This window comes from the organism of the source record quoted next, unplaced genomic scaffold (assembly GCF_019419815.1).
Source record: "Pyrus x bretschneideri cultivar Hongxiangsu unplaced genomic scaffold, Pyrus_bretschneideri_v1 Contig36, whole genome shotgun sequence".
Lineage (NCBI taxonomy): Eukaryota > Viridiplantae > Streptophyta > Magnoliopsida > Rosales > Rosaceae > Pyrus > Pyrus x bretschneideri.
This window is the reverse complement of record NW_025999679.1, coordinates 564,232-579,971: the sequence shown is the minus strand read 5'-3', so window position 1 is coordinate 579,971 and position 15,740 is coordinate 564,232. Positions and strand designations below refer to the sequence as shown.

At 38.7% G+C, this 15,740-nt stretch overlaps 3 protein-coding genes and 1 non-coding gene across 7 annotated transcripts; 2 read left to right on the top strand and 2 right to left on the bottom strand.

Moving 5' to 3' along the window:
- The first annotated feature begins 3,381 nt into the window (after window positions 1–3,381).
- LOC125480844 (haloacid dehalogenase-like hydrolase domain-containing protein At2g33255) lies at window positions 3,382–6,243 on the top strand. The gene is made up of 5 exons (XM_048592048.1): window positions 3,382–3,748; window positions 4,408–4,450; window positions 4,721–4,781; window positions 5,299–5,433; window positions 5,680–6,243. Exons 1-5 carry the CDS (start codon window positions 3,397–3,399, stop codon window positions 5,842–5,844), a joined length of 756 nt encoding a protein of 251 aa, XP_048448005.1. The 5' UTR covers window positions 3,382–3,396; the 3' UTR covers window positions 5,845–6,243.
- Window positions 6,244–6,538: 295 nt separating this feature from the next.
- On the bottom strand, window positions 6,539–6,611 carry TRNAK-CUU. Its single transcript has one exon. It is a non-coding gene; the product is annotated as a tRNA-Lys (tRNA).
- A 75-nt stretch (window positions 6,612–6,686) lies between these two features.
- On the top strand, window positions 6,687–8,580 carry LOC103933646 (APC membrane recruitment protein 1). 2 transcript variants are annotated; one of them, XM_048592047.1, is made up of 3 exons: window positions 6,687–7,320; window positions 7,582–7,785; window positions 8,045–8,580. In XM_048592047.1, the coding sequence occupies exons 1-3, from the start codon at window positions 6,742–6,744 to the stop codon at window positions 8,192–8,194; spliced, it is 933 nt and encodes a 310-aa protein (XP_048448004.1). In that variant the 5' UTR covers window positions 6,687–6,741; the 3' UTR covers window positions 8,195–8,580. The 2 variants fall into 2 exon arrangements, with proteins under 2 accessions (XP_048448004.1, XP_009341611.2); XM_009343336.3 differs by having other exon boundaries at window positions 6,689–7,320; window positions 8,054–8,580.
- A 2,069-nt stretch (window positions 8,581–10,649) lies between these two features.
- Window positions 10,650–15,333, bottom strand: LOC103948638. 3 transcript variants are annotated; one of them, XM_009359675.3, is made up of 6 exons: window positions 15,052–15,333; window positions 14,076–14,782; window positions 13,861–13,968; window positions 13,588–13,791; window positions 11,646–13,510; window positions 10,650–11,349 (listed from the first exon to the last, which is right to left on the bottom strand). In XM_009359675.3, exons 2-6 carry the CDS (start codon window positions 14,775–14,777, stop codon window positions 10,824–10,826), a joined length of 3,405 nt encoding a protein of 1,134 aa, XP_009357950.2. In that variant the 5' UTR covers window positions 14,778–14,782; window positions 15,052–15,333; the 3' UTR covers window positions 10,650–10,823. The 3 variants fall into 3 exon arrangements, with proteins under 3 accessions (XP_009357950.2, XP_009357951.2, XP_048447953.1); XM_009359676.3 differs by having other exon boundaries at window positions 14,076–14,769; XM_048591996.1 differs by lacking the exon at window positions 15,052–15,333 and having other exon boundaries at window positions 14,076–14,505; window positions 14,597–14,738.
- Window positions 15,334–15,740: the final 407 nt, after the last annotated feature.

The window sequence follows — 15,740 nt, the reverse complement described above, 5'->3', positions numbered from 1 at the left end:
CCCTGCGCAAAACCTCTCAAACACCTTGAGATTTTTCCTTTTCTTTTCCTGCCGACACACCTTCAGTTTGGATAAACAGCACTGTGGAAGCAACCGGTGAACACCTTCAGTTTGGATAAACAGCACTGCGTCGAGGTCGACCGATTATCTATCTAAGTCTCGGCCGAGAAGGGTTTTCGAACCTTTGTTGGTAGAGGTCATCTAACTAAGCCTTTTCGGCGTAGTTGGGTGTTACGAGTTGCATTGATCGGCGTATTGGACGCCGAGTGAGTTTATGATTGGATACTCGCAAGTAAGTTTCAGGGTTCGGCATTCCGACGGCCGAACTACGTTTACCATCAAGACATACATCACATTCGAGTACCTGTGCCCATATAGTTTGGTCTCGATTCGGCGTGCTTATACTCTTACGAATATAATCACAGTGACCGAATCAGGGTCCGACGACCTGTGAACTCCGTAGAATTAGTAACCTTGTCTTCAGGCTATAGAACCCAGAGACCGAGAGCGTTCCTTCCTCGGTCGCAATCGCAAGATACAAAAGTCGACAGCGCACCCAACGCGACATCACATTTTACTCCTCGGCCGAGCTCGGCCGACGAGTTGGCACGCCCCGCATTCAACCGAAGGACGTAGTTAGCTCATTAGTTACTCAGCCTGCGCGCCACGTAGGTTTTGTAATTTTTGTGGCCAACAACACTATACCAAACACTTCACTAATCTTAGCTTGCTTAGTCCAAGCGAAGCAGTCCAACTTAGTCTCTAAAGTTAGTCCAGTTCAAGATAGTTTGGTGCAATAAACGCACCTTTACTGTCCAAGTGCATATCCATCCCTAAATTGAATATCCCAGACAATTTGTATTAAAATATTAGTATTTTTTTTATTTTATAAAATAATAAAAGATAACTTTATTTTAATTTTGGATAATAATAAAAGATTAGTTGAAAGTATTGAAAATATCGAAAAGTAATGTCAAGTGGAAGAACATGGTATTTATAGAATAAAATTATAATTTTTGAAATAATTTAAATTTGTGTTTGACGTCACGATGACGTTAGCCTTGCGTCACATAGCCCAGGAGTTAGACTAGTAGATTTGTCTGACTTCTCCATCGAGCTCGCCTTGAGCCCAATTGCCCGAGTGGGCTGGAGTGTTTTGGGGAAGCAACCCTGCGGGAAGTGGGGAAACGAGGGAGTGGATTGAGTTACCTATCCCCAAGGCAACGGTGGAGTTGCTCTCAATGGAAGTTGGAGAAAAGAAAATATGTTGAGTGAGATCATAGTTATGTCATATGATTACACAAGATATAATATTTGATTGTCAACCTTGCATAACCCCAATTAATCAATCTTTAGAATCAGCTAGCGGGGGTTTACGGCTGGTCGATCGCTCATGGCTAGTTAATCGTAATGCCAAACGTCAACTTCTTACAAGATGCTTGTATTTGAAGTTCTAGGTTCGATTTTTCCTTCTTTTAGTATCTGTATGTACTGAATGTCTCTATATATACATTAAATGTCAACCGTTCATAAACTAAACTGTATTAAACTAATTAAACCAATGAAGGACAACTTTGTCTTGTAATAAGTCATTAAACTAACAAAAAGAAGTTTTGATGAATGTTTGTGACAAAACATAAAGTATATATATAATTAAAGGTCAAGAACACACACAATTAATTAGCTGAATTAAATTATGGTCTAAGTTTGGCCTCATAAAAATCTAGTTGACTCTCACCAAAAGAAAAGAAAAAACGTGTTTTTTTTTTGTCAAACAATAGATTTGTTAGATTAGGAACCGACGATGTTCAAATTCACGGCGTGATGCAAGAACAACATTTTTCTCCACCACTATATTTGAAGGTCGCATACAAAAAAAAAAAAAAACTAGGTGACCTTATGCCTTTGGCTGAGTAGTTCAAGGGACACAAATTTGTTCACGATTTGTCAGTCTTGAATCTTGATTACTCACAACTATTTTATAAACAAAATTTTACAAACTCAATTTACGATATACTATAATTTTTGACATCAGCGTTGACCAAATAAAAAAAAGTTTTACATCACTAATTGTTCTCAAAATGTTTAATCTTGATGGGACTACAATTAATGAAGCGGAGGCGAGGGCTTTAAAAGAGGGTCCGGTTTATGCAAAAGCGAAAGGCTTCAAGAAAATCATGGTGGAACGTGACTCTCGTCTTATTATTTAGGCCGCCCAAGGCTATTGCGAGTTTCGGTAAAATCTCATTTCTATAATTGAAGATTTCCTATGGTTGGCATTGAACTTTACCGACATTTGGTGGAAGCACATTTTTAGAGGGACAAACTTTGTGACATATGCTTTTGCTCATCAGGGTCTTCTCATTCAACATATTCATTTGTGACAGATTTTTGTGTCCTTTTTTTTTTGGCTAGAGCAGCCTTTGATGTAGACAATATGGGAGTTTTGCATTCGCGGTTTCTCTCTTTAATGAAGTTTTCTTTTATTAAAAAAAAAAAAGGGTGGATGTCAAAGAAACAAACAGTGCCAAAGATTAATCCAATCTCCTATCCTTTCGTAAAGTTTTTTTCAAAATTTTCAGAATTTAAAATCCACCAAAACACAACTCAAGCTTAGCTACCTAAGCATAATATGGTGATTAAACTTCACAATAATCAAGTTTCTTTTTTTTTCTTTTGAACAAATGATATTAGTGTAAAATTTTCAGAATTTTAAATCCGCGAAAACATAACTCAAGCTTAGTTACCTAACTATAATATGGTGATTAAACTTCACAATGATCAAGTTTGATTAAATTATGGTTTGAGTTTGGCTTCATAAAAAACTAGTTGACTCTCATCAAAAGAAAAGAAAAAACTTGTTTTTATTTTGTCAAACAATAGATTTGTTAGATTAGAAACCGAGGAGATTCGAATCCACGACGTGGTGCAAGGTAACATTTTTCTCCACCACTATGGTAGAGGGCCACTTACAAAAAAAAAAAAAAAAAAAAAAACTAGTTGACCTTATGTTTTTGGCTGAGTAGTTGAAGGGACACGATTTGCCAGTCTTGAATCCTGTTTACTCACAACTATTTTATAAACAAAATTTTACAAACTCAATTTACGATATACTAAAATGTTTTACGTCAGTGTTGCCCAAATAAAAAATTTTACATCCTTTTCAGTCCTTTAAATTGGCCCAAGTCATGGACGCAAGGTCATCACAAATTGTCAAACGGGTGCCCAAAGAAATGTAAAATCACTATATTGACCTCCATTTTCTCACCAACCAAACGCTGCCCACAACCCAAGAGGCTCTCCAAGCCACTCAATTACACACCCATAAATTTCAATTTCTCAATTTAAACCCAAATACCTCCCTTTCAAATACCCAATGCACTCAAATCCTGCCCCATGCCACTACTACTACTACCCAGAACATTCCTCTTCCTGTACCCAAAACTCAAAATCCCCAAAAGACCCATGGCCACAATGGGCACCACCACCGCCCAACCACCCAGGGCGCGCCTCAGAGGCGTCGTCTTCGACATGGACGGAACCCTAACGGTCCCCGTCATCGATTTCGCCGCAATGTACAGAGCCGTGCTCGGCGAAGACGAGTACGTCAGAATCAAGGCTGAGAACCCTGCCGGGATCGATATATTGCACCACATTGAGAATTGGAGCCCCGAGAAGCAGCGGAAGGCGTATGATATTATCGCCGATTTTGAGCGCCAGGGGAGCGATCGCCTTCAGATCATGCCTGGTGAGAAAATTTTCCAACTTTGGTTTTGGATATTCTGTTTGGTTCCCGGGAAAATGTTGGATTAGGAATATTGTAATGTAGCAGTAGCACACACTATCTTCAATTACTTTACTTTATTGTGCTAATTGCATAGCTGCCATTTAATTTCTTTTCCCAAAGTACGTAAAATTTTACTGTTTACAAGTGAGATATATAAAACGAATGATGATTGGGATTTTAGTCTATGATTTTCGTTAAATGCTACTGGGATTATGTTGCGTTCTTAATTCGTTATCTCGTGCTAGTTTTCGTTTGATAAATGATTAATGAGTAATGATTGTGTGATATTATCTACTTGTAGATGTAACATAACAAGAAATGTGAAAACTTGTTACTGTTGGAACAATGTAACACATTTTCTTTGAATATTGAAAGTTGTTTAATTGAAAACTAAAAGCGATATTCGTGAAGCAAGAGGATGCTATTTGCTTCCCACCCGTTGCTTTTTCTCCGAAGTGAGATTTGGGGTGCTTAATGTACTATTAATGTGGGAATTTAATTTATACTTTGCTATTCATACGAACTTAATCAGATTTCAGAGTGCTTTGTTCTTTTTCCCGTCATCACTTGACAGATCCGATAACTGATGTTCATTAAAATCTGGATTAATTGCGGTGCAGGTGCAGCAGAACTTTGTGGTTTTCTAGATTCTAAGAATATAAGGTCATGCTCAACTTAAGCCTTTATCTTCTCTGATAGTCGTTCATTTTTTGTTGTATGTATAACTAATGGCGGCATGCTTATATGCATGTCTCCTTCAGGGGCTTTCAAGTGTGGCTTATCTTTTATATATGCATGTTACCGAAGTTCATAATCTTATTTTGCTTGCAAGATTTTGATTTTTTCTTACCTACTTCGTGTCATAAGTTTTTCGACCAATGAAGACAGGAATGATGGCGATATTCTTATTGTTTTTATTTGGATTATTTACAGGAGGGGATTAATCACACGTAATGTCAAGGCTGCAGTAGATTTGTTTCGTGATCGGTTCAGTGTAAGTATATTGAAGTACACAAGTTGGTATAAAAAAAATTTCTTATAGCATAAAGCTATTCTTCCATTTCTGTTCCGTATTACTGTTTCTCTTGTCTTAAGAACAAATTACAGTTTCTTGGATGAGCCTTACTCTGATCTGGCTACTAGCTGAAGTTAGTCAACTCCTATGCGCTCATGAAAAGCTTCCTTGGACTTCAAATCAGCACAATTCCTCACCTCTCCACGTTTGATTCTCTCTAAAACTCCAAAAATGCCATATTGTTTTACTTCAAATGGATCCTGACATACAATTAACCGCACACTAACACTAAATAGGGTATAATGCAACCAGTTTAACTCCAAAACATGACAAAGAGACTAGAAAGGGATGGTCTAAATGTATGAAATATATGAGTTATCACTTGAGGAGAACCCCTAACTTTATGTAATGTACGTTTGGGATTCATCTCATTTCTTATCGTTCTTTCTACTTTGTAGTGGACTCTGATATCTTATTTTCTGTGTCATTACTGCAGTTGTCATTTTCTCCAGCGTTGAGCAGGGAATTTCGACCTTACAAACCGGATCCATCTCCACTACTGCATATATGTTCAGCTTGGGAAGTTAAACCAAGTGAAGTAATGATGGTTGGAGACTCCCTCAAAGATGATGTGAGCCTTTGGGTTTTTGTTAGTTCTTTTTGAAGTATTTTGTTCTGTGACCAGTTCCTTGTATTTGATAGGATGACCAAGCAACATATGGACCTTAGGTAGACTTATTGATGTTCCAAAAGAAGAATGATGATTAGATAAATAAGGAAGCTGGATTTCTGCTTTGTGCTACAGTTCTGAGTTTTTGTCAAATCTTGCTTCCCTAAGATGTTGGAGATGCTTACAAACAATTGCCTGACGTTGCAGGTGGCTTGTGGGAAGCGAGCAGGAGCTGTTGCGTGCTTGCTCGATGAAAATGGAAGGTATGACTCTCCAGAATATGCCAATGTCGAATTCAAACCAGATTTCAAGGTGACTTCCCTAAGGGAAGTTCACACGCTATTGGAAGCACATTTTGACCTGTTACCCTGATCCTCAAACCGATTGTGGACAATCTTCACATTTCACGGTATTTGTTGGTGTGCTTGTTTAATAATTTGTTCTTTGCTTCTGGAGAGGAATACACGCAGAGAAACTGCAACCGAAAGATGAAGAGGAACGAATTTGTAGAAAACCGTTGTTTGGCGGGAGAGAAGACTCATTAGTCAACTTGTATCAGACTTAAAATCTAACCGTTTTTAGGGATTAAAATCTAGTTTTCTATATTATAATTGTACTCTACTTACTGGCCTGGTAAAAGCTCATTACAAGCATCAGACTTGGAAAATACTTTGGGTGAGATTGATCAAATGCCCACTGTATGTAGGCGTTAGTGCAATGGATTTTAAAGCCAATTCGTCTGAAAATATTATCCGGTCGAGGTTCCACAAGTAGTACTTCCTGACATTGTATTTAAAATAGTTGTCCGAATTCCTTATGATCTGCAGTTGAAACAAGTTCTCGCTAATGGTCAAAAAGCAAATGTATTTGAAGCAGTTGTTCGAATTCCTCATGATCTGCGGCTGAAAAAGGTTCTTGCTAGTGGTGAAAAGCAAAGACAAACAAACACCGAATGCTTATTTCTAAAAAAGTAAAGAAAATCAACAGATAAAAACAAATGGGGTGTGTAAAGAAAAAAAAGGTGTGTACAAATTAAAAAAAGAAAAGAAAAAAGAAAACAATAGATCGCCCACCGTGGGGCTCGAACCCACGACCACAAGGTTAAGAGCCTTGCGCTCTACCAACTGAGCTAGACGGGCTTGCTGCTTGAGCCCTTCCAGCTAGCTAATTATTCGGTAAAATGAGACGGTCTGGTTGCTAAAACCCTTGGTTGAATCTGGCGCCAAAACGTAACGGATTACCTGTTGACTGATTGACTCTGAAATCTCGATGAGTGTTGCGGTTGTTAATCCGTTGCAAATTCCTTCTCCCTTTTTACAAAAACCAACCACACTCCCTCCGTTTTCCCAATCAAAACTCCCCAAAATTCCAAACAGCTTCCAAGAAACCAAAGAATCCCTCAAATCCCAAAACCCAACTCCTCCGCGGGCCACCATGAACCACCACCACCAGGTTCCATCCAACCACCCAGAACAAGACTCTTCTCTGCCTGCATCTTCTTCTGGCTACCGCAGGATCTCCCTCCCTCTTCTCCGCCGCTGCATCTCCGACCCCTACAACCCTCCGTCTGCGACCACCCCCAACGATGCATTTGAGCATTCTCTCTCTGCTTCTCGCTGTGGCAGTTCTTTGTGCAACATGACTCCGTCCTACTCTCCTGACCGACTCCACTTCCCCAGGACTCCGTCCCATTCCCCGGCAGCGGTCCTGCCTCCTCTTCCTCCACCCCAGACTCTCCGGCGCTCCGTCTCGGATCTCAACCCCTCTCCGGCCAAGACCTCCACCCGCTCCTCCAGCTCCTCCCAAGATTTCCACTTCTCCACCGACATTGACACCCCCAATTCTAAGGTAACGACATATTCTTTAATTAATTTATTCTTTAATCTTTATAAAAGCTCAGTTCTTTCTCTCGCTTTGGATTGCTGATGAAATGAATTTTTGATTTTATGCTTTAATCTGCGAAAAGCTGAATTCTTTATCTGTTTTTGGATTGTTGATGAAATAGGGTTTTGCGGAAATTGTTGATTTTTCCTTTAATCTTCGAAAGTTTGATTCCTTTCTTCTGTTTCGATTGTTTTTGAAATCGGTTTTTGGGGAAAATGATTGCAGAGGCTGCAGAGGATGAAGGGCCGCTTGAGAGAGATGAGCCTGTGGTGCCAGCAACTGATGCGGGAAGAAGACTTAATGGAAGAAGATGAAGATCACGAGGAGCAAGCGGCCGAAGAAGAAGAAGAAGAAGCGGAAGAAGAACAAGTGCAAACTGTTGATGCTACTGATCAAGATTTTCATGACAATGCTACTGCTACTGCTGAGGTATTGGGTCTGAAACTGATATGATTTTTTAACTAATCAATCATAGATAGTAAGATTTGGTATTTTGATTTCTTCGAACAAACAAGATCAGAAAGAAAATATGGCCATTCTATTGTCTTGGGTCTGAATAATCTAACACTAATAGCTAAACAATTTGATTTCTTTTCCATGTTTCATGTATTTTCTTAATTAACCAGTCAAAGCAAGTATGATTTGGTATTTTTCTGATTAAAATGTCAATTAATTTTGATGCATAAAGAATTTACAGGATGACGGGGGGAAAGAATTTGCAGAGTCTGTGAGTGTGGAGAAGAAGGATGACTGCTTGGTAATTCACTTCAGGTGTCACTGTGACAAAGCCTATCAGTTCCTTCTCAGTGGAGGCGACTGCTACTACAAGCTCATGTAGATATCCATCCCAGTTATCCAACCCACTGGATGAACTGAGCACTCTTCATTCTTGGGTTCGGCTTTTTCATACACATAGGTTAAATTCTTTTCGATACTCAACTCAGTCACCATGACCTCATTCTTAGGTTGTTTAAAATCTTCGTCTTAGATCGTACCCTTTTCATAGATTCTTTTTGGATGAAGTGCTCAGTGCCTTGATTGGTGTCAGTTTAACAAATCATCTGGTTTAGCTGGATTGCCAATCAATTGGGTGAACCCTTGTTTTTCCTTTTTCTTCTCCTTTTCACTGTGATGAAGTAGAAAGGTGGAATAATGCATTAATTGCAAAGGCGAAAAAATATATGGAATGTACTTTGTTGCAATTCTTGTTTGGAAGCAAATGAATTTTTTTTCCTAATTCTCGTGTGAATGAATACATGATCCTTATTCTTCTGATGTCATGAAATTTCGCATGTCAGTAACATTTTCCTGCTGATTTCAGTCATTTTGCATCTCCCAATCCTTCAACCGCATCTGGTCATTGGATTGTTTAGAATTCTGCATGCTTACTAAGATCATCATAGGTGCTTTTTTGTTGAGCTCACAAGCATATAACCTCCACACTTCAATTGAATTGTATCGTTGCAAGTTGAATGAAATCGCGAGGAAGACAAGTTCTTGCTTGTTTTCTGTGAGTTGAAGTTGTCAATTGGAATTTTTTGTTGTGTATTTGAGCTTTTATGCTCATATTTTATCAAATGTGGTGGAAAAAAAGGTTCCAAGTGGTCATTAGCCACTTCTTACTTTTTAGCTGTCTTTTTTTACAACAAACAAAGAAGGAGTCAAATATTTTTAATTTAATTTTGTAATTCATGAGTCGCATTAACAACCAATAAAATAAAAACTAAAATTAATTTTGATTATTTTTTAATAGTTAATGTAACTTTGGGTCCAATAAAATAATAAAATACATATTTGACACATTTATTGAAAAAGAAGAGGATTTAGCACTTGTATTCAATTTGCCACATTAGCCATCAAATAAAATTTTGACATATTATTTATGATATTTCATTTGGAGATTCTCTCAACTAACCTTAATGAGCTGCTAGATGTTCTTGAGTCTTCATTCCTTCAACAAAGGATTGACAAAATAGGTAAGCGGGTGGTGCTATCCACACACCCATTTTTGCCTCTCATGTAACATCCCACATCGTCCAGGGAGTGGATCATGCAAGCCTTATATGTATATTCTCATCTCTACCTAGCATGAGGCTTTTTGGGAGCCCACTGGCTTCGGAGTTCATCAGAACTCCGAAGTTAAGCGAGTTCGCGCGAGAGCAATCCTAGGATGGGCGACCCACTAGGAAGTTCTCGTGTGAGTTCTCAGAAACAAAACCGTGAGGGCATGGTCGGGGCCCAAAGCGGACAATATCATGCTACGGTGGGGGCTCGAGCCAGGATGTGACATCTCACGTACTCATTTTGATTTTCGATTGTCGGATCAAATGAATTATAAAAAATCAAAGGACAAAAATTAACAGAGGTGTGAGAAAGGTTAAAAATAAATGTATGGATAACACTACCCGTTATTTATTCAAATCTTGTCACTTCCTCTCCATATTTTTGTTTGTTAATAGTTAGGTGAGGTTCTCATGGGAGTGAGGCAGAGCCTCAAACCCGCGATAGAAGGGCCACAAGGGTGCTTGATTTTCACTATGACACTGGCCCTCCTCCACTTCCTCTTCACATTAGGATGACATGGAATTCAAGGGATTTTATTTGATCGTTAGATTATTGGTCAATAATAATAATAATAATAATAATTAACAGAGATGTGCTATTCACAAATTCTTTTTACTTCTCACACATACCTTACTAATTTATGTCATTTGATATTTTAATTTAGTTGATCTAATGGTTGCAAATTAAGTAAATCTGTAAAAAATAAAAAAGAACGTAAATATCACACCGCACAAAATATTTAACGGACAAAAATTCAATACACCAAAGCATAACAGATGCACATGCCTTTTCTTGTTATGAATTTGGATTTGCCTTATTGCAAATCTCGACTAACAGAATGCTAGAAGCCAATTTTGGTGTCTAAGGCTTCACCAAAAATACAAGCAGACCAAAAAGTCCCTAAAACAAAAAAAAATTAAAACTAATTGGCCAGAATCGAACCTAAGACCTCTCAATTACAAATAAAGCAGGATAATATTAAGTGGCTGGAGCTCTACTAGTTGAAGCAAGAGGCTATATCTGTCATTTTAGTTGAAGCAAAAGAGCATTGGTGTGGGTTTTCTTTCTCCTCTACGCTTGCTTAGGGACTCGTCCGTCACCTGCAATTAGTAATAAATCATATTCGGATTGGAGCAGCCTTAATTTATATTTATATTTATTTATAATCAAATTATCAAATGTGGACTACGCACAACAAAATTTGATGACAACGCAATTTAATAATTAAATTCAATGAACAAAATTGAAATCGAGTTATAATTCAGAGACCATTGTTATAATTAACGTCTTCCTCTTATACAACTGATTTTACAAAAGTGTGAATCGAACACAGACCTTTGGCTGCAGGGTGAACGGGAACAACATTATTTACATGGTTAGCTTTAATTTATTAAAAACTCAATCTATGACTTCTGTACAGTGAATACAGGACCAGCATTCAAAGAGGGTAAATTCCAACAATTACCCTGACTATCAATACAGCAGCTATACCATTTAACCCTATAAGTACCCACTGGAAAAGCAGAAACATCAAGCAAGCAACTTGAAAACCCTTGCCCTCTTTCGTTCAGTTCAAAACGTGCGAACGAACTCACACACTCGCCATCATTTTTACCCCTTCGACGCTTATTACTCTTTTTTGTACTGCACTCTGTTACATACTGTAACAGCTTCTCGTTCATTTCTACAATGTCATCAGCTTCCCAAGCCTGTTTTTGCTCCTTGTTTTCTCCACCTTCTCTTGGCTCCTGAAAGGATGCTCCACTGTAGACTATGCAGTACAAATTTTTCAACTGGACTCGGATGTCTGGTGGCACATTTCTTAACTGAAGGCACAAATTTAATGATAAGTTGAAGCCTGAGGATACATATATTGCATCTGGGTTTCTCGTTTCACTGACAGCGAAGAGTTCTGACCCCAGGCAAGGCCTGAAATTTATGTCAACGGAAAAAATTAGAATGGGGTTGAAAACAGAAAAGCAAAACTTTTATATAACTAAACTTAAAACATCATATCAAAGCGATTAACCAATCCAAGACTAAAACCCTATAGTAAAAAGCTCTACATGGTGATTTTAATCCTAAATAATCAACCATGTCAATATATGATATGAAAGCTTCATAGAATTGAGTAAAAGTAAGATTTTCTCGATGCATCTATTCTTAGAACAAAATGGAGAAATCAACAAAACAAAAGGATTGTTTGAGTTAGATATATATCATACCTAAATTTAAAGAAGTACTTGGGAGTCCGGAAGGGGATTTGCATCCATTTCATTAGGATGCTATACAGAAGTTGTAAGCCATCCTTGGTTGCTTGGGAGAGACCTTCCACATTGTGCACTCCGTTTGCCTTACTTTTCAAGCCAAAAATCCCCAAAACCACAGAACTACAAACACTGTGAATATCTTTCGCTACAGAACCAACCTTAGATGCTTGGATTCTGGACTGCAAGTGAAAACAATCAATGGGCTTGCCACCCGGATTCAAAAGCAGACAAAGAGTTGCACTGATTTCATGGTTACTGGCCCCCAAACGCCCAATTAGATTTCGTATCAACATTGAGTCTAAGTTGTTCTCTGTTGTTCCCAGACTGAAAATAGAAACAGATTCGATTAGGCTTGGAATGTAAAGAGAAAAACCAGTACAAAAGGCCAACAGTGAACAAGATAGTGCGAGTTCCGAAATGATTCCTGAACTTTTTCTGTCCATGTCAATGAAAGATTTTGTTACTAGATCAAATTCTTGTGATAGCCTCTTCAACTGCACAGATATTTGAATACACTTCTTCAAGGATACGAGGTATCCAACCTGTTCATTATTGGTAATGCTATGCTGGTCAAATTGAATGTTTTCAAGAACTTTAACTATATCCACCACAGCTCCTAGCACCTTTGCTCTTAAAGACAAAAACGACCTTTGGAAATAAAAAGTTTGGCCCAATTTGAAATCACCATTTAATGTTGCCAAAGAAGAACAAAGACCATCGTAAACTGCTGTGAGCTCCCTACTGTTAATATGCTCCCTGATATTACTAGCTGAATCTTGGCTGATTTCACCTAAATCATTACTAGAAAGTATAAGATCAAATTTATTCGTCTCTAAACCTTGTTTTGTCAACAGCAGAGACTTGAGTCTCCTCTCAGAATCAGAAAATTGAACTAATGATCTCATCCAGCAGCAGCAGGAAATAGAATGAACCTTTGGTACTAATTGCTTGAATGTAAAAGTGGCAGTGAGCCAGGCTCCCTGACATGCTGCATAAATCCCGACTCTGTAAGCAGGCCACTTGTTGTTCTCTGTCAGCATCCTCTTCGCACATTCAATTGTACAAAATTCATGCTCCATTAAGTGAGATACGCCCGAGTTCTTATCAAGATTGCAACTTCCCTCACTCCCATGCGCCAAGTTAACCCAAATGATTCGACAATGTAACAACAAAGAGTAGAGAGTGTATGTATAACATTCAAACAAGTTGCTCTGACTTACAAGTTCGACCAGAAGCTTCACTTTGTCAAATACTTCGGTGGAGATGGCACCAGCTTCACTGAGATTTTCAAGAAAGGCCACCAAAAATCTGTAGACAATAAATAAAAGCTTTGATCTGATAGTTCTGCTTTTTTCTCCTTTCAAGTCTACATTATCACGAATAGATGCATCTGCTTCTGTTGTAATGACTAGATTGTCATGCATATATGAGAGAGACTTGACCAAAACATATATTTGATCCAGCACTAAGACATGCAGATCCGGATATTCTCGAATTAGACGGAAAAGAAGATTGAGCAGGCAATTAATTTGTTGAAACACTGGAGACTCAGTCCAACAAAGATCCAAAACTGGCTTAACCATCAAGGTGATTCGATCAATGATAAGTGAGATCACACGAGATGGCAGAAGAGAGGAACAAGGTGCAAGAGACCCCATCTCTGTACTTCCTTTTAGTTTCGTTGGCACATCTACCAAAACAGAAATAGCTAACAGGCCCTCAGACGTGATTGGAGATGAAGTTGCATTCTCAGCAACGCTTAACAGCTTAGAAGATTCAAATACATCAAGGGGTAGACCTGCTAGCTTACATGAAATAATCTGCAGAATGCGTATGTGAGACAATATAAATTGCAAAAACGTTAATAAAAAGTTAATCAGTCGGACTGCGAAACAACCTTGCGTAATGTCTGCAGTGCATCACACAGCATGAGTGACGGAACTTGAGGTTCATCTAGTATGTTAAGTAATGCTCTCACAAGATATGCATTTACAGGAAAATGACACATTCCTTGACTGTATATATAATGCAGGCTTCTTACTGCCATTGCACGCATCTGAAGAGGTTTTTCTTGGCTAAGAAACAAGAGAAGCAAATCCATCTGCATTCAGATGCCAATAAGTATTGCGGATCAAGAAATCTGACACCATATGCTACCAAAAACAATTACCTGCTGAGATATAAGAATGGTTGACCTGGAAGACAGTTTGGTGAGAGAAACAAGCATTGCAACCTGGCAACCCTCATCTGCGGACTCAATCAGAAGCTTTAGGCATGTCTGGAATAAAGCAATGTTAGGCGAATCTTTTTCATAAGCAAATAACTAAAACTCTAAAAGAACAATTTCCAATTAAATTCAGGCCAAAAATAACATAGCAAAAGAACCTTGTAAGCATTATTCACAAGGGGATGTGAGCACCGAAGTTTGGCAAATACTCGTGCTCCAGCCAACCTTATAGCAGGTGACGTTTCTGGTGAAGTCATCATATGAGGCAGCATCTCCAAGACAACACATGCAAAGTCCTCTGATAACTCGGCAAAACATCCTGCTGCAAACAGCGATGCTTTTACCTCCATAACGTGAGAAGAAACCAAACTAGAAAGCACCAAGTAGCGTATGCTTGAACTCTCTCTAGCAAAATGTGCCCAACAACCAAACAGACCCAAAGCCAATGCCCTATCCTCAACATCCCCACTGTCAAACACAAGCTTAACTATCCTCAGCAGTTCTGCCTTCACATGAACCCGAGTTTTGGACAAAACTCCATCATACTCCTTCCGCTTGTTCCTCTTCCGGTACTCAAACAGAAAGGCCCTGACAATGGAGAGTCTTATATTCTTGTCTCCACAATGGAAGGCATTGGCAAGGCGAAGAATGATGGCGTTGGAGAAGAGCTTTTCCTCACCAGGAATTAGGTCGAACAGGTGGTGGACAGCAGGAGAAGCATCTGGCTCCCTGCTTAACTGTTGGAGCCTTGCACCGACTTCCGAAATGGCTTCAAGTGAGAGACCTGGTTTCTTGGAGCGCAGGGCTTTCTCTAGCTCGATGCTCCATTGCATCACACATGCTGCCGAGTTCCTTTCCATTTCAGCTAACAAAAACAAGTCATAACAAACTCATAATGTATCACACATTTAATACTCTTCTCCTCAATTTCGTCGAAAAGTAACAAACTTTGTCTACTTTCAAGCCTTGAAACTACTGCAAAATAAAGTCTTTCTCTAATCTATCACTAAACCAATTTTCCACCCAAACCAGAAACCCATTTTAAACACACAAATTGCTAAACAATTAAATTAAAGAAATTCCAAATGTAAAGGAAGAAGGGAAGAAGCATGGAGATTGGAGAGAGCTGCTTACCATCAAACAAACTATGTGGTTTCAGCCTCTGTGAATTTGAATTCAAAAACTAGTTTGCACAGAACCGAAGGAAAAAGAGGATTGGGTGAGCGACTGGGGTTGGTCGGGGAAGGGTTGGAAATTAGGGGTTCCGATGGAGGAGAGGAGGGGATTCTGGGACAGTGGGACTCGGGGCGGGAAGAGTTGAAAAGGGTAGAGGCCCTCGCTTTTGTTCTTTATTTTTCGTTGATTCGCGCAGTTTTTGTGTATTCACCGGGAAAGAGATGCTCTCCGGATTCAAAAGTATGCCCACGTATCAGCTGTTGATCTATATTGTTTTGATTAATTTTCGTAAGATATTATTTGTGTTTAATTTTAAATAAAAAAAATTAAATAAATTTTTATCACATGATACGCGATGAATGATTAAAATGTGAGAATCTTAGGATAGTATCCAATTCCCACAGGGAAAATGATGCTCTCCGAATCATTTTGTGGGGAGCCGTTCATCACAAAACAGAAAGAAAAAGAAAAACCCTAGAATTTTTGTCAGGGCATGTTTACTTCTATTTATGGCTATTGAAGTCCTGCTCTGCTTAGTCTTGATTTGAAGGATTCGTGAGCTCTAAATGCATATTAACTATAAGATTATATTAGTTTAGATTCAAAAATTTAAAATTTTTGCTAACTTAATAAAACAAAACCAACTT